At 40.3% G+C, this 18,718-nt stretch overlaps 1 protein-coding gene across 17 annotated transcripts in view; it reads right to left on the bottom strand.

Moving 5' to 3' along the window:
* LOC133561923 (phosphatidylcholine translocator ABCB4-like) overlaps positions 1-18,718 on the bottom strand; it is a 76,637-nt gene that overhangs the window by 26,826 nt on the left and 31,093 nt on the right. For 10 of the 17 annotated variants that reach the window (XM_061915605.1, XM_061915609.1, XM_061915611.1 and 7 more), the window contains 8 exons: positions 16,237-16,360; positions 16,043-16,179; positions 15,848-15,929; positions 6,981-7,140; positions 6,865-6,913; positions 6,600-6,791; positions 4,009-4,180; positions 3,805-3,929 (listed from right to left, as the gene is read on the bottom strand). In XM_061915605.1, the coding sequence (XP_061771589.1) occupies positions 3,805-3,929; positions 4,009-4,180; positions 6,600-6,791; positions 6,865-6,913; positions 6,981-7,140; positions 15,848-15,929; positions 16,043-16,104 (842 nt within the window). In that variant the 5' untranslated portion in view covers positions 16,105-16,179; positions 16,237-16,360. Of the gene's footprint in view, positions 1-3,804; positions 3,930-4,008; positions 4,181-6,599; positions 6,792-6,864; positions 6,914-6,980; positions 7,141-15,847; positions 15,930-16,042; positions 16,180-16,236; positions 16,361-18,718 lie in introns of those variants that run through there. The other 7 variants (XM_061915616.1, XM_061915617.1, XM_061915602.1 and 4 more) reach the window with 6 other exon arrangements.

Here is an 18,718-nt window from a genome sequence, read left to right as displayed (position 1 = left end):
TGGAAAATTAAATCATCATCTCCATAGAGCTTTACAACAGATGGAAGCATGTACACAGCTGCATTGACTCTGGACTTGATGAAACACAGTGGACCAAAACCAGCAGCTGACGTGGCTCCCCAAACCATTGCTGACTGAGGGAACTTCCGTTGACTAGAGTTCAGGAGTGGTTTGACCATGGGAATACGGCTATTGAAGCTGTATCTGTTGAAAAGCTGTATGGAGATGATGATTTCATTTTCCAGCATGATCTGGTACCCGTCCACAGTGCCAAAACCACCAGTAACTGGTGTACTGACCATGGCATTACTGTCCTCCATTGGCCTGCCAACTACCCTGACCTGAACCTCATAGAGAATTTGTAGGTTATTGTGAAGAAGAAGCTGAAAGACACCAGGCCCAATAATGCAAATGAGGTAAAGGCCGCTATTGAAGCATCCTGGGCATCCATAACACCTCAGCAATGCCACAGGCCGATTGCCTCCATGCCACGCCGTATTGATGCAGTAATCCGTGCAAAAGGATTCCCAACCCAGTACTGAGTGCATTAATTGACATTTTCAAATGTTTGATTTTGTTTTGCTGTTATAAATCTTTTTTTTTTACTTGGTCTGAGGAAATATTCAAATTTTTTGAGATAGGATTTTTTAGTTTTCTTAAGCTGTATGCCATAATCAGCCATATTAAAATAATAAAAAGCTTGCAATATTTCAATTGATGTGTAATGAATCCAGAATGTATGACATATTCATGTTTTTAGTTGCATTACAGAAAATAAAGGACTTTATCACAATATTCAAATTTTCTGAGACAGTCCTGTATACAAACCCCGTTTCCATATGAGTTGGGAAATTGTGTTGGATGTAAATATAAATGGAATGCAATGATTTGCAAATCATTTTCAACCCATATTCAGTTGAATATGCTACAAAGACAACATATTTGATGTTCAAACTGATAAACATTTTTTTTGTTGTTGCAAATAATCATTAACTTTAGGAATTGATGCCAGCTACACGTGACAAAGAAGTTGGGAAAGGTGGCAATAAATAAAGTTGAGGAATGTTCATCAAACACTTATATGGAACATCCCACAGGTGTGCAGGCTAATTGGGAACAGTTGGGTGTCATGATTGGGTATAAAAGTAGCTTCCATGAAATGCTAAGTAATTCACAATCAAGGATGGGGTGAAAGTCACCACTTTGTAGGCAAATTGTCGAACAGTTTTAGAAAAACATTTCTCAACAAGCTATTGCAAGGAATTAAGGGATTTTTACCATCTACGGTCCGTAAAATCATCGAAAAGTTCAGAGAATCTGGAGAAATCACTGCACGTAAGCGATGATATTACAGACCTTTGATCCCTCAGGCGGTACTGCATCAAAAACCGACATCAGTCTGTAAAGGATATCACCACATGGGCTCAGGAACACTTCATAAAACCACTGTCAGTAACTACAGTTTGTTGCTACATCTGTAAGTGCAAGTTAAAATTCTACTATGCAAAGCCAAACCCGTTTATCAACAACACCCTGAAACGCCGCAGGCTTCGCTGGGCCTGAGCTCATCTAAGATGGACTGCAGCAAAGTGGAAAAGTGATCTGTGGTCTGATGAGTCCACATTTCAAATTATATTTGGAAACAGAGGAAGTGGTGTCCTCCAGAACAAAGAGGAAAATAACCATTTGGATTGTTATAGGCGCAAAGTTCAAAAGGCAGCATCTGTGATGGTATGGGGGTGTATTAGTGCCCAAGGCATGGGTATCTTACACATCTGTGAAGGCACCATTAATGCTGAAATGTCCATACAGGTTTTGGAGCAACATATGTTGTCATCCAAGCAACGTTATCATGGACGCCCCTGCTTATTTCAGCAAGACAATGCCAAGCCACGTGTTACAACAGCGTGGCTTCTTAGTAAAAGAGTGCGGGTATTTTCCTGGCCCGCCTGCAGGCCAGACCTGTCCCCCATCGAAAATGTGTGGCGCATTATGACGCGTAAAATACGACAGCGGAGACCCCGGACTGTTGAACGACCAGAGCTCTACATAAAATAAGAATGGGAATTAATTACACTTTCAAAGCTTCAACAATTAGTTTCCTCAGTTCCCAAACGTTTATTGAGTGTTGTTAAAAGAAATGGTGATGTAACACAATGGTGAACATGCCCTTTCCCAACTACTTTGGCACGCACGTGTTGCAGCCAAAAAATTCTAAAAATAAAGTTTATGAGTTTGGACGTCAAATATCTTGTTTTTGTAGTGCATTCAATTGAATATGGGTTGAAAAGGATTTGCAAATAATTGTATTTCGTTTATATTTACATCTGACACAATTTCCCAACTCATATGGAAACGGGGTTTGTATATATATATATATATATATATATATTTATATATATATATATATATATATATATATATATATATATATATATATACACAATACACAGCAATACCATAACAATGCAATCCAATTCCAAAACCAAACCTGACCCAGCAACACTCAGAACTGCAATAAACAGAGCAATTGAGGAGACACAAACACGACGCAGAACAAACGAAAAAGTAGTGAAACAAAAATTAATATTATCAACAACAGTGTCAATATTAGTTATCATTTCAGCACAGCAGTGATTAAAAATCCCTCATTGACATTATCATTAGACATTTATAAAAATGAAAAAAAAAGAACAATAGTGTCACAGTGCTTACACTTGCATTACATCTCATAAGCTTGACAACACACTGTGTGAAATGTTTTCACAAAGATAAAATAAGTCATATTTTTGTTTTGTTTAATAGTTAAAACAAATTTACAATATTGCAATCAGTTGATAAAACATTGTCCTTTGCAATTATACAATTGTGAGCAAACTGTGGTGCTGAATTTTCCCCAGGGATCAATAAAGTAGTTTCTATTCTATCCTATTCTATTCTATTCTATTCTATTCTAAAAGCTTTTTAAAAAAATCTACCACTCTGCTCACATGTCAGCAGACTGGGGTAGATCCTGCTGAAATCCTATGTAATGAATGAATAGAGAATCGTTTTGAATCGGAAAAATATCCTTTTTGAAACGAAAATCACGTTGAATCGAAAAAAAACAAAACGATTTATAATCTAATCACGACCCCAAGAATCGATATTGAATCGAATCGTGGGACACCCAAAGATTCGCAGCTCTAATATATATATGTATATATATATATATATAGATATATATATATATATATATATATATATATGTAAAAAAAAAAAAAATATATATATATATATATATATATATGTGTGTTTATATACATATATACTTTCTTCTCAGACCACCTCATCAATTAACATATTTTACAACCAAGCAAAATGCAACAAACCAAGAAAAATATGAATATAGTAATAAAGAAACACTGACAATCTGATTTAATATCTCTTTTCTGCAGAACTTTGATGTAAAAATCTGCTTCTGCATCTGTATCTAACACCCGCATTACAGGGTGGCTGCTTTGTAAACAAACTCTGACTCTGCTTCGTGCCTCATCTGCCTGCAGCTGCTGTGATAGATTACCGCAATAACCAGTAATCATCAAAAGCGCAGATTTCAACCATTGGAATACTTTCTATGGGTCAAGATTTGCCGTAATCTGAAGATGGCACTGATTATTATATTGGTGGCTACAGTATCGATGTGAAAGGTTTAAAAATAAAAATTTGGAAACGTCCAGCAGGTTGGATTGAAAATCTTAACTGGCCGTACCACGGGCTGTATTTTGTACATATACATTTACATCGTCAACATTCTGCACAAACCTGTCAATCTCTTTCTGCTGACCATTGAAGGCAAACACAGTTTTGATCGAAGAAAGTACCTCCTGTGCCACGGACCCCGCTTTGGCATAGGCAGCCTGTTCTTTAGATGTGAATGATGTCACCATCTAGGGAGAGATATACGCAGTATAAGCCTAGTAACAAGAGTCTTACTCTTGTTGAAGGATGCATAGAGACCAAGATTACCCCACTGAAAAGTGCAGCTGTAAGACCTAACACAGGGCAGATAGCCAGGATGACCAGAGTGAGCTTCCATCCTTTACTTAGGCCAACAACAAAGGAAAAGATGAAGGTGGAAACCGATTGGAGCAACATCCCCAATTTGTCTCCAAAACCTTCTTGGATTTTGTAGACATCTCTATACATGTAAATGAATAGAAAAATACAAATAATTTTTTTCAACATGATATACAATTGGAACCCACACATAATTAAATTTGGGTTGTGAGGAAAATAGTAAGTGCGAGTGTTGTGGTGATTGCTCCTATTCCTATTGACCTAAATGTTGATCAAAACTATTGAAACACAATTTCAAAATTACAATAGGAATCCCCACGTTGCAGTACAAAATGAGATGATATTAACAGGAAATTAGATTACCGGTAATAAGAATCTAGAGATAAACAAGAGGTAGAAAATGGATGGATGGATGCAGATAGGATGATATTGTATAACAACAACTGTTTGTATGACAGCACTGTCACAATAAGCATACAACATGTAAGATGACGGCCGGTGGAGCCATAAATTGACGGTGTTGAAACCATAAAAAGTATTAGTATATGATCGATACTAAAGTGATCAGGTTTATATTTTTATTGTCTCTAAATATATATATTTTTATGTTTACAAACTGGACAGGCCTAATTAGGACAATGGAAACAAAGGATTTAAATGATTGTTTATTTTGTTGTATTTATTGTGTACTGTTGACATTGTTTTGATCAAACAATTGTATGCGTAACTGCCATTTGCTACAAAGGGTATTATTCATATTATGTCATTGTAACGTTGTAACGGTAATTTATTTTGAAGGTTTACGGCCGCTGCCCATATCTGAGCTGAACAGGAAGTTATGTGTTTTATGTAAATGTGTTCTCTGATTACAATAAAGAAGTTGATAGTGAAGGGGGAGTGAGTGAGTTGACACCCAGCCCACTTAACGAGTAATACTAAACTCTGCGTTATCATTTCTGAAGTGGTTGAATTAAGACTGTGCTTCATAGATAGCCGAAATAGCCACTACAGGATGTAATAAAAGATAATTAGGAACTCATTTAAATATTGATATAGTTAAATTGTAGACAACCCTTACGACAAATAAACAGAAAAAATACAGTTATTACATAGGCCCTTTTACACCAAAGTTCCTGGAACTATAGTTTACTGTAAAAGTGTGTGGTTTGTTTCCACCGCATTACACAGTTCAGGCTGATGGCGTATGTATGAGTGGCAGAGTATATTTTTACATTGACACCATGTAAATAAACAGACAAAAACAGGTCAAATGCATTCTACTAAAGTATAAGTAAATAACATACAAAAGTAGTAGGATACAAAATTATATGATTTAAAACAAAGTGTGCCGAATTTTACATAAAAAGTAAACTTATGTCCACACCTTTTAGGACATGTTGTAATGACAAAATGAAAATATGTACTGTATTATACTATAACTATATGCATGTTTCTAATAAACTACCAACACCTACAACAGTGCCCACAGTCATATAGTCGTCTCCTAAGTATATTGTGAATTTATGAAACTAGGCGAGTATGTATGGTCCATTTTCGCTGTAAATAACAGTACTTAAATTATGAATGTCAGTATTTATCTCACGGCGACAACATCAACACATCAGATTTAGCGTTAGTCTGTTAGTATTAGCATTTGGTTTACTTTGGTTTAGTCCAGTAACGACACAAAGTGTGTGTCGCTGACTACTACTACTACAACTAAAAAAGTAATTATTTAGTATTTACTTTGATGTGATTTACGTTTGTTCCACTCATTCACTGCCTCCACTATTTCACATTTATTTTCGAACAACAACGTTGCTGAGTCCCAGTGAGCAGCTGCAGTTGCCTCTTAAATATCTGGCTAAATACTTGATATTCCAAATGAATGTAAATACGCCCAACAGAGTTTGTCCATTTTTAATAATTTCAAGTACCAAAATTAAGTTTTGTAGAAACTGATAAACAACATGAAACTGCAAACTAGTTTACACAGTACCGCTGAGTAAAAACACTAATAGTTTTACCAGTCAGACTGATTTATCACAAAAGTCTGCCTCTCCATGGTCAAAGATGTTGTAAGATGTCCCTCATACTTTAATATCAGCAAAAATGTAAAATACAAAGTTTTAGGAACTCCCCGAATGTGTTCAAACAACAACACAGCACAGCCGGCCCCCCTCAAAGTATCACCAAACTTATAGGAAACTAAAATAGTTCCTCTGGAACTTCATTAGTAGTATTTGATGGAAAACGCTGAGTTACCAGGGTAAACGGGAACCTTCCTGTAAAAGTTCCTGCGGTGGAGAAGGGCTTGATGCGAGCAGTATCAGTATTGGTATTGGTCGACCTCACTCAAGGGGGGTGGGAATTGGAATCGACAGAACAAAATCCTGATCGTAACATCCCATCTCATTTCCTATATTTTTAATTTTAATCAGAAACCGTCATCCTCCAAAAAAGTTAGAAGGGTTCTTTCGTGGCCCATGTGCAAACCTTCGACAAAGTAGAGTGCAGTGTGTAATTTACACATCACTCACTCTGTGAGACGTGTGTTGAGCTCTCCTGTGTCGTTGACATCAAACCAGCCAATGTCCTGTCGCATGACACAGTGGAAAAAACGCTTGCGAATGCGTTGGACCTGCCTTCCAGCTGATATTGTAAAGAAGGCAACTTGCATGTAGGCAGCCACCAGCACCAAGACCCCTATGATGGAGTAATAGACAGCATAGCTGGAATGGGAGAAACAGTAGTGATCAAATGTGTCTCGTTAAGTGCAGCTTTTATATTGACTTATTGTCCTACGTGGCCATCGCCTCCTGAAAGGTTGAGTTAAAAATCATGGATGTGGAATCTGAAAATAGAAAAGAAAATGTGTTCATCATTGAGTCAGATAATTATTATTCTCTCTGTGAACTCACTGTGGTTGCTGGTGTTGATTTGATATGCAGAGTGATGTATGAAGGTATCCGTCATTTCCCCAAACACAATAGACATAAATGGCATGGCTGATCCATGGGCCACCGACATTAAGGTCCCAAAGACTATTAGTACAATGTCTTTGCCGTCTGCAAACCTGAACTGTGCTCATGTAAAGAAAAAGAGAAACCAAAGTTGAACAATGTTATAAAGCAGTTATATGAGAAGAGCTCACTTGTGAGAGGGATAACTTCTGTGTTAATATGCACGCAATACTTACAATATTCCGGTATTAACCGGAATATTTCAAGTATTTCAATATAGGCTCCATGGAGGTGAGAAAAAAACGTTTAGTTTTGGAAGAAGCAGTTAGTTGAGTGTGGCTCTGTAAACTGGTTCTTACGATGACAGCATTTCAGTCACATCATGTCAATTTCTGCACACTTAGACACCAGAAGCTAGATGACCATCTCTTCCATGACCTGAAATCTGTTTAAGGCTTATCCGCACTTCCTTTAACACGGAAATCCTATCCCCCTAGTCACCATCAATGCATTAAAAAATGAAGCATTTTTCAACACGCTCCCAATATTATGCTCAATGGCCAATGTCTCAAGGTAGTGAAACACTTCACATATCTCGTAAGCCAACAACAACAATCTGCTGTGCAGTTACTTTCTGCTTTTGACAAACTACAAACCACTGTGTTGAATCACCCAAGTATTCATCTTCAAACAAAAACAAGGTCTATCATGCTGTAGTACTCAGTTGTAGTGATGGTCAACGTGATTTTTTTTTACTGAGCGGGTACCTTTGTCACACACCAAAGTGAAATGATTAACTTGATCCACTCATCACAAAATGCATACACAAAAGCTTGCACATGGTTACTGCATGCAAGGGCTCGCCCTACCTTGATTCACTTTTTACATAGTGCATGTGCAGAACCTCACAATTCCCTTGATTCACCTATCACAGGACGAATGTGCATAACCTCACACACGATTCACTTGATTCACAAGTAACCGGGCACCCACGTGCCCAACAATCCCGCTCAAGTCAGGCGCAGCAGGACCACCCAGCACGGGGCCACGGGAACCATCCACCCCACCCCTGCATGGACAACAGGGCAAAGCCTCCCCCTTGAGGATAAAAAATAAATAAAAAGGAGGAGAGAGGGACAAGCGATAGAAAATGGATGGATGGATGGATGGATGGATGGATGGATGGATGAATGAATGGATGGATGAGATCACAGACACGCCAGAACACAAAGCCACTACCCAAGCAACTGGCCACTTTGAGGCGCCACTAGAAACTGTGCGCAGAGACTAGAACTAGCAGGTGTGCTGTAGTGTGGGACCTCAGGGGCATGGTTGGTGTCTCTCATGCCGAGCCCCCCAAAAGGGGTCAAAATAATGTCCCATTTGGAAAAACGATACCGTTCGGACAGCTAGTGCTGTGGAACAAAGTTTGGCAAAAGAAACAATTGAACATGCATGACCCCTTATCTAGTCGATAGAAAAACGCTGAATAAATGTAATCCATTATTATTAGTATTTAAACAGCTACTGACGTACCACGACGTGACTCACATTTCGACATGTTACCATAACAACAACGCTGGCAACATTACTAGCTGATCTGACAGTGTACTTTTTCCGTTTCTTATATTCTCCGCTGAAGCCCTCATATTATGAAGTAGAGGTCCTGCCTCGGTTAAGCTACTTGTCGGCAGTTAGGCATACATTTTGTTTAAAAACAACAACAACAAAAAACTTGTCTGAAAAGGGGCGGGCATTATTGTTGACCGGAATGCAACCTCCCTCATACACACTGGTAAGATGCTCTCATACACGCTGGTAAGATGATCTCATACACATAACTGAAATCCTTGCACACATACTACTGAAATTGTTGTCTCTCACACGCACATGGTGTGTGTGTGTGCGTGAGAGAAAAACATTTTAGTTGTTTATGTGAGAGCATTTCAATAGTGTACGTGAGAGCATTTTAGAGCATGGCTTCACGGTGGAAGAGAGGTTAGTGCGTCTGCCTCACAATACGAAGGTCCTGAGTAGTCTTGGGTTCAATCCCGGGCTCGGGATCTTTTTGTGTGGAGTTTGCATGTCCTCCCCGTGAATGCGTGGGTTCCCTCCGGGTACTCCGGCTTCCTCCCACTTCCAAAAGACATGCACCTTTAATCTAAGGCAACACTAAAATTGGCCTTAGCGTGTGAATGTGAGTGGGAATGTTGTCTGTCTATCTGTGTTGGCCCTGCGATGAGGTGGCGACTAGTCTAGGGTGTACGCCGCCTTCCGCCCGATTGTAGCTGTGATAGGCACCAGCGCCCCCTGCGACCCCAAAGGGAATAAGCGGTAGAAAATGGATGGATGGATGGATGTGAGACCATTTCAGTAGTGTTTATAAGAGTGTTTCAGTAGTGTATGTGAGAGCATTTCAGTAGTGTGTATAAGAGTGTTTCAGTAGTGTGTGTGAGAGAAAAACATTATAGTTGTTTATGTGAGAGCATTTCAATGGTGTATGTAAGAGGAAATTCAGAATAATGTCCCTAACGGCTGCTTTATGAAACTAAACACACAACGACTTACGTAATAATAAATATGGCATTTTTTTTACCATAACGTGAGTTGATTTATTTTGGAAAACCTTGTTACATTGTTTAATGCATCCAGCGGGGCATCACAAAAAAATTAGGCATAATAATGTGTTAATTCCACAACTGTATATATCGGTATCGGTAATTAAGAGTTGGACAATATCGGATATTGGTAAAAAAGCCATAATCGGACATCTCTGATTGTTACTGGTGCTAAATATAATAACTTTTTGACTATTTGTGTTTCACACTTATAATTTTTATTTTTGGCCCACGGGCTATTGGCAGATTGTCACTTTGGCCCTTGGAAACAAAACGTTTGGGCACTCTGAGCTGCCACCTTATCGTGGTAAAGGAGTTTGCGTGGCCCAATGATCTTAGGAGCTATGTTGTCCGGGTAGGGTCTCTCAAGACAAATAGGTCCTAGGTGACGGATCAGACAAAGAGCAGCTCGAAAAACTTTATGAAAAACACAAAACGAGGACTCAGATTTCCTTTGCCCGGACACTGGTCACCAGGGCCCCCCTTTGGAGCAAGGCCCGGAGGTGGGGCACAGCCCGAAGAGGCAACATGGGTCTGCCCCTCCAATGGGCTCACCACTCATGGGAAGGGCCATAGGGGTCGGGTGCAAAGTGAGCTGGTCAGCAGTCGAAGGCAGGCACTGGGCAGCCTGATCCTCGGCTACATAAGCTAGCTCTTGGGACGTGGAACGTCACCTTGGTGGGGGAAAAGGAGCCTGAGCTAGTGCGCGAGGTGGAGAAGTTCCGGCTAGACTGGACTCACTTCGAGGCACAGCAAAGGCTCTGGAACCAGTTCTCTCGAGAAGGAATGGACTCTCTTTCACTCTGGCGTTGCACGCAGTGAGACGGGACGGGCTGGGGTGCCAATTCTTGTAAACCCCCCGCTCAAAGCCTGCACGCCCCCACGGGTAATATACGTCTGTTTGGGGAAGCAATGGAAAACGACTTCTGGATGGCTTCGAAGTGATTCTGGACCACCATCCGCCGCCTCAGGAAGGGGAAGCAGTGCACTGTCAACACTGTGTATGGTGGGGATGGTTTGCTGCTGACCTCAACTGCGAATGTTGTTGAGGCAATACTTCAAAGACCTCCTCAATCCCACCAACATATCTTTCTACGAGGAAGCAGTACCTGTGGAATTTGTGGTGGGCTTTCCTATTTCTGGGGCTGAGGTTGCTGAGGTTGTTAAAAACCGCCTCAGTGGCAAGACACTGGGGTGGACGAGAACCTTAAGGCTCTGGATGCTGTCTTGGTTGACAAGACTCTACAATATAGCGTGGACATCGGGGGCTGTACAGCTGGATTGGCAGACCGAGGTGGTGTTTCCTCTCTTTAAGAAGGGGAACCGGAGGGTATGTTCCAACTATCTTGGGATCGCACTCCTCAGCGTTACCAGTAAGGTCTATTCAGGTGTACTGCAGAGGAGGCTACGCTGGATAGTTGAACCTCCGATTCAGGAGTAACAGTATGGTTTTCATCCTGGTCGTGGAACTGTGGACCAGCTCTATACTCTCGGCAGGGTCCTTAAGGGCATACTTGCCAACCCTCCCAAATTTTCCGGGAGACTCGCGAAATTCAACGCCTCTCCCGAAAATCTCCCCAAATTCAGGCGGAGATGGAGGCCACGCCCCCTCCAGCTCCATGAGAACCTGACTCAGCAATGTTGTGACCCTCTTAAACAGGACAATACTGCCATCTACTGTACATAGAATAGAATAGAATAGAATGTAAATATATTCTACATATATTCTACATTTAAAAGCAGTCAAGGAACATGCATTAGGGAGTCTGTTCTGAAGCCCACAGTAAAGAGACGTAACTTCATCATGTCGCCTGGTTATTGACTCCAACCCAATATATTACACCGTCGACGAGCAAAATGAAGAGAAATACGCTTGAAAGTTCCAGAACGATTGGAAAAATCAATTTCAGTTTATCCAGGCGAGTTCGAAGGGGAAGGGGTATGTTGCCTGTAAATTTTGTAGAACAGACTTCACCATTGAACACGTCGGCCGAACGGATATACTCAGCCATGAACGGTCAGCGAAACACAAAGCGTCCGCAGCGCAGCATCGTTCACAACCCAGTATTATGGGCCACCTTGCAAAATGGAGACCCGATGTCTTATGCTAAGACAAAGATGGCTATGCTGATAGCTGGAAGCAACATCCCGTTCTCATTTGCGGATGTCTACAACAAATCCGTGAAGAATATGGTCCCGGGTTCGGAGATCGCTCGCCAATACGCAAATAGCAGAACAAAGGTTACTCAAATAGTGAAAGGTAAGTGTTGTTGTTGTTTTTTAGTAACCAGTAAGCACAGTACAGTTAGTAGAACTACTGTGTTTTTATTACTGTGTTTTTGATAGGTGCCGTCGGAAATTCAACTATTTCTTTTAATTATATATATAATAAAATAAATATATATAGCTAGAATTCACTGAAAGTCAAGTATTTTATACACACACACACACTTTTATTTATATATATATATATGTATATATATATATATATATATATATATATATATATGAAATACTGGAGTATATATATATATATATATATATATATATATATATATATGAAGAGTTCATATGCAAAAGCAGATAAATCCATTTTGACCGATTCTGTATATTAACGATTTTCTGCCTGCTGGTGTTGCCGGTACATGTACAAGCGTACAATGGTTTATTTAATATCAACATAAGCAAGTCATGAAAGCCTAAACTTTTAAGAAATGTTGATGTAATGAATGGCTTTCAAGTAAGAGTGTTTGATGTGGTTTTACGTCAAAAGCAGATATATCCAAATTATGATATGTCGCAAAAACAGATATCTCCAAAATCGTTTTCTTTGCGGTCGTTATTTCGCATAATATTCAAGATAAAGATAGAGAGAAAAACAGAACGTGAAATTTATCGAAAGCCACATTTCAACGTAACAACTGTTCACATTTATTTACTTCATTATTTAACAGTTTCGATCCCTTGGTACGTATGAATCTAGCTGTCCCTGCGAACATTGTTTTTTCATACTTGCTAACCGGACATGCTTTTTTGGAACTGGGACCTCACATATTTACCTCGTGCTTTTCAGCACAAAATGAAAAAACCAAAAAAACAGTGTTGCAATGAAGACAATGTTTTATTAATAAAACAACCACAAATGCTCAACCTGGTTTGCCTATCAAAAACACTCCTGTGCAGATAACAGCTCACTCATCATCGCTATCGACATTAGCTCCATGCTCGACAACATCGTTTAACGCAGCGGTGTAAAACTCACGGACACGCGTGCTAGCGCCAACATCAAATAACTTCAACACTTCAGTTTTTTTCGCTGGCTAAACAGCTTTGTTCACAGGAGAAGCTTCCAAATTATTCATGCGTGGATAACAACACTGAGTGACTCCGTGCGCGCCGGCATTTTGTTTGTCACGTGATCCCGTAATGCAGCGCTGGTTGGGCAAACGGATATATCGGCTTTTGTGGTAGATGATCCATGGCGCTTATCGGCCTTTGCAATAAATCGCTGAACTAAATGACGTTAAAAGCGACATTTGTCCGCATTTGCAAACAAATTGATTTTGGTATACCACAATAGAAGTGGCGGACTATATATTACCGAGGCTGGGCTAAACTTTATCAAAATGGCGTTTATCGGTTTTTGCGTATGAACTCTTCATATATATATATATATATATGAAATACTGGAGTTGGTGAATTATACTCCTCCCCTCTTAACCACGCCCCCCCCCCACCTCCCGAAATCGGAGGTCTCGAGGTTGGCAAGTATGCTTGAAGGTGCAAGGGGGTTAGCCCAATCAGTCTACATGTGCTTGGTGATTTTGGAGAAGGCAATCGACTGTCTCCCTCGAGAAGTCCTGTGGGGAGTGCTCAGAGAGTATGGGGTAGCGGACTGTCTGATTGTGGTGGTCCGTTCCCTGCATCATCAGTGTCAGAGCTTGGTCCGCATTGCCGGCAGTAAGTCGGACATGTTTCCAGTGAGGGTTGGATTGCGCCAAGGCTGCCCTTTGTCATTGATTCGGTTCATAACTTTTATGGACAGAATTTCAAGGCGCAGTAAGGGTGTTGAGGGGATCCCGTTTGGTGGCTGCAGGATTAGTTATCGGCCTTTTGCAGATGAATTGGTCCTGATGACTTCATCTGGCCAGGATCTTCAGCTCTCACTGGATCGGTTCGCAGCAGAGTGTGAAGCAACTTGGAGGAGAATCAGCACCTCCAAGTCCAAGTCCATGGTTTTCGCCCAGAAAAGGGTGGAGTGCAATCTCTGATTAATCTACGTTCCCAACCTCTGGTCATGAGCCTTTTTTTTATGACCGGAAGAACAAGATCACGGGTACAAGCGGCCGAAATGAGTTTCCTCCACCGGGTGGCAGGGTTCTCCCTTAGAGATAGGGTGAGAAGCTATGTCATCCAGGAGGAGCTCAAAGTAAAGTCGCTGCTCCTCCACATCGAGAGGAGCCAGATGAGGTGGTTCGGGCATCTGGTCAGGATGTCACCCTTCAGGGTATGTCCGACCGGTAGGAGGCCACGGGGAAGACCCAGGAAACGTTGGGAAGACTATGTCTTCCGGCTGGCCTGGGAATGCCTCGGGATCCCCCGGCAGGAGCTGGATGAAGTGGCTGGGGAGAGGGAAGTCTGGGGTTCCCTGCTTAGGCTGCTTTCCCTGTGACCCAACCTCGGATAAGCGGAAGAAAATGGATGGATGGATAGTTTGTCTGTGTTAGCGCTTATAAAAACAATATCACTAATACAAAATCTATCTAATGATTTTTAATACTTTTTATTGACCCACCGAAACCCTGTGACCAATTACACGGAAAAAAGCTGCCTCTGAAGTTTTTTAGATACTTGAGGCTAAAAAAAAATCCTGTTGAGGTACTTACATTGATGTAGAACTCCATAAAATAATAATACATTTTTATTCTTTACCCCAGACATGCTTTTTTGCCTCCATTTGACCTAAACAAATTCCAAAATCTTTTGCAATCTGAGCAATGAAGCTCGCACAACACCAAAAGCAAGCATTTTTTTCCATGACGCATTTTTTTCAGAATGAAACAGTCATATGGGTGTCAGGATTTCAGTATTTGTAAAATAACTATTATTCAAAATTGGCATTTTGAAAAAGAGGTACACACGCTTTAGAAGTTGTTTTCAATATTTCCATTAATACATACTGTGTAGATGTAAACTAAAAAGTAAAATCACTATATGTATGTATGTATGTATATATATATATATATATATATATATATATACACATATATATATATATACACACATATATATATATATATATACACACATATATATATATATATACACACATATATATCTATATATATACATATATATATATATATATATACACATATATATATACACATATATATATATACACACATATATATATATACACATATATATATATATACACACATATATATATATATATACATACACACATATATATATATACATACACACATATATATATATACATACACACATATATATATATACATACACACATATATATATATATATATATATATATATATATATATATATATCCATCCTTTCATTTTCTACCGCTTATTCCCTTTGGGGTCGCGGGGAGCACTGGCGCCTATCTCAGCTACAATCGAGCGGAAGGGGGGGTATACGCTGGACAAGTCGCCACCTCATCGCAGGGCCAACACATATAGACGGACAACATTCACACTCACATTCACACACTAAGGACCATTTCGTGTTGCCAATCAACCTATCCCCAGGGGCATGTCTTTGGAGGTGGGAGGAAGCCGGAGTACCTGGAGGGAACCTACGCATTCACGGGGAGAATATGCAAACTCCACACAGAAAGATCCCGAGCCATATATATATATATACACGGCGTGGCGCAGTGGTAGAGTGGCCGTGCGCAACCCGAGGGTCCCTGGTTCAAATCCCACTCAGTACCAACCTCGTCACGTCCGTCACCCTGATGGGTGCTGATTGGCGCCTTGCATGGCAGCTCCCTCCATCAGTGTGTGAATGTGTGTGTGAATGGGTAAATGTGGAAGTAGTGTCAAAGCGCTTTGAGTACCTTGAAGGTAGAAAAGCGCTATACAAGTACAACCCATTTATCATTTATATATATATATATATATATATATATATATATATATATATATAATATGAAGGAACAAACAAATAACTCACCACTTCAATAGAGCCAACTTTGGGGACTGTTGGTGGTTGGTCTTTTGTCTTTTTACCTTTGTCAGCCTCATTTTTGAGATCCCTGGGAAAATATAAAATAATGAGTGCAAACCATTTATTTGCACTTTCTGTTTGATTTTGGTGAAATGTAATTTGCCCACTAATCCAGTTTTTCAAACAGTTACAAAATATTACCTTAAACAAATATATTGGTGACAGTCTGTTGCATCATTTCGAAACTTGTCTGTTTCAGCCATGCCTACTCTTATCAAGGGAAGATGCAAGTTGAAATATTTGTATGTTTCACCGCAAGACAATGTTAGTAGTTCTGTCTGAAAAAGAAGCCACATTAAAGGAGTCTTAGTTGACCAAATAGAGCAGAACCATACCTGAGTCCCTCTGTCCTTCGCATCTGATGTTCAGGCTCCAGTGTGTGACAGAGTTGGCTCGCTCAAAAACTGAACGCACCTTTACTCCTCCCCCTGTTTTCCATATGGCTTCATTGGAACACTTCTGTTGACGCGGACAAATTAAAGCAGTAAAGTCATTGTTGGTGTCCTACAGTGCAGTGCACAATCTGGTGACTTGCTCAGGGTTCATTCGGGGTCTAAGGGAATTCCATTCTACAGGATAAATTGTGCATGTGTTCACACGTTTGGAGAAGTAGGGACACATAATATGTGGGTTTGGATCAGGGGATGTTGTTGTGAGTTAGGGCTGAGCGATATATCGATACACGATATATCACGGGTTTGTCTCTGTGCGATATAGAAAATTACTATCTCGTGATATTCAAGTATATGTTCTCACGCAGTTGCTTTTAGTTGCGGGCATTAAACTGCATGCGTTTCTTCCTCTTTCTTGTCTCTCATTCACACAGACACTTAAAACAAGCGCACCTTCTTACATACGTCACGCGTGCAACGTCACACGCCCTCCCCGAGTAGAGAGGTAGCGGCATGGATAACATTAGCTGTGATGCTATTGGTGTGTTGCAAGTGTTAAAACGAGAGAGAGAAGGTGCGAATCTGGTAACAGATGAAGGAAGAATTAATTCCCAAGAAAAACAGCACGGGCTTCATCTAGTGGTGCAACGGATCAACATTGACCCGTGATCCGTTCAGATCAATATCTTCGGTTCGGCACACACGTGTCTGATTTATGAAAAAAGAAAAAAAAAAGGTTGTTCGCACAGTGTGGTAATGGCGAGCGGAGTAACGGGGGAGCTTGAACGCCCCGTGCCATTTAATCGGTGTGTTTATAGGTGCAAACTCCATCGTGCAAAACGAGGGTTTTAAACACATGCTGAAAGTGCGTCAGCCACATTACGACATACCGTCGCCCATCATCTTCAGCGATAAGATTGTGCCAGATTTTGATGAGCAAGACAAGAAAAAAGTTGTGGACGAAGGGTGGTGGTCCTTGGGAACTATGTGGCGATAAGCGCTCACTTCATCACAGCAGACTGTGAGATGAGAAGACACGCCCCCTCTACGAGAGTCACCTTGCACAGGTACTGACACAAGCAGGGGAGGAATGGAAGATAAAGACATCCCAGTCACAACTGATAATGCAAAAAATCAAATAAATGCAGTGAATGAGACAGGACAGGGACCACGGGTAGGGTGCGTTGCACATGTAGTGAATTTGGCATCACATCTCAGTCAATAGGATGGAGCGCCTCCTAGGGAGGATCAGGAAGGTTTCCTACTTCCACCCAAGCACAACAGCTGCTTATGTGCTTAAAAAAAAGTAAGAAATGCTAGAGCTGCCTACTCATAAGCTCATACATCATGTCCCAACAAGCTATATACTCTGCATTGACCCAACAAGACCCTGAAGAAAAATGTCAAAGACATCATTATCCTGTCTGATGATGACATGAGAGTGGCAGAGGAGTCCAGGTGCTCAAACCCCTCAAAACTGTAAAATCTCTGCTGAGCACTGACACTTCACCATCTGTGTCAATGATCCTGCCACTGAAAACAAGGATTCTACAATCCATGGCTCCATGTGTGGAAGACAGCAGCATCACTCCAGATGTCAGGCTTTATTTCACTACCTCTGTTTCAAGGAAGCTGTTGTGCATTCTTACGTTGCACTTTAAATGTTTTTTTTATTAATGGTCATTGGTCCAAGTTTAAAGAAAGGAGAAATTCCTTTTTATGTGGCACTGATTTTCATTAATTATGTTAAAAATAAGATATTATGTGTTGTGCACTTTAACTTGATTTTATATATTTCAATTTAATAATTTAAAAGTGTTACAAAACAAAAAGACCAAACTTCTGTTTATTTGTCTTATCTTTTTTTTTTTTTTTGCTGATCCGAAAAATTATCCGATCCGTGACTCTTATCCGAGAAACGATCCGAACTGTGAGTTTTTTAATCCGTTGCACCCTTAAGTTCATCGTATGGCGGTGGTTTGGCTTCAAGCGGGAACATGTTTAACATTTATACGGCAGAAGCGTTGCTTCCAAAAGTAGCAGCACTGCTAATTTGTAGCATCATCTGAAAAGTCACCCGCAAGAGCAGTGGTTCTCAAATGGGGGTAAGCGTACCCCTGGGGGTAGTTGAAGGTTTGCTAAGGGGTACGTGAGATTTTTTTTAAATATTCTAAAAATAGCAACAATTCAAAAATCCTTTATAAATATACTTATTAAATAATACTTCAAAAAAATATAAACTGTGAAAAGAAATGCAACAATGCAATATTCAGTGTTATAAATAACGATAAATGGGTTGTACTTGTATAGCGCTTTTCTACCTTCAAGGTACTCAAAGCGCTTTGACACTACTTCCACATTTACACACACATTCACACACTGATGGAGGGAGCTGCCATGCAAGGCGCTAACCAGCACCCATCAG

The sequence above is a fragment of the Nerophis ophidion genome, linkage group LG11 (genome assembly GCF_033978795.1).
Source record: "Nerophis ophidion isolate RoL-2023_Sa linkage group LG11, RoL_Noph_v1.0, whole genome shotgun sequence".
NCBI classification, from domain to species: Eukaryota; Metazoa; Chordata; class Actinopteri; order Syngnathiformes; family Syngnathidae; genus Nerophis; species Nerophis ophidion.
Note: the sequence above shows the minus strand (reverse complement) of the source record. Positions and strands in the feature narration are given on the sequence as shown.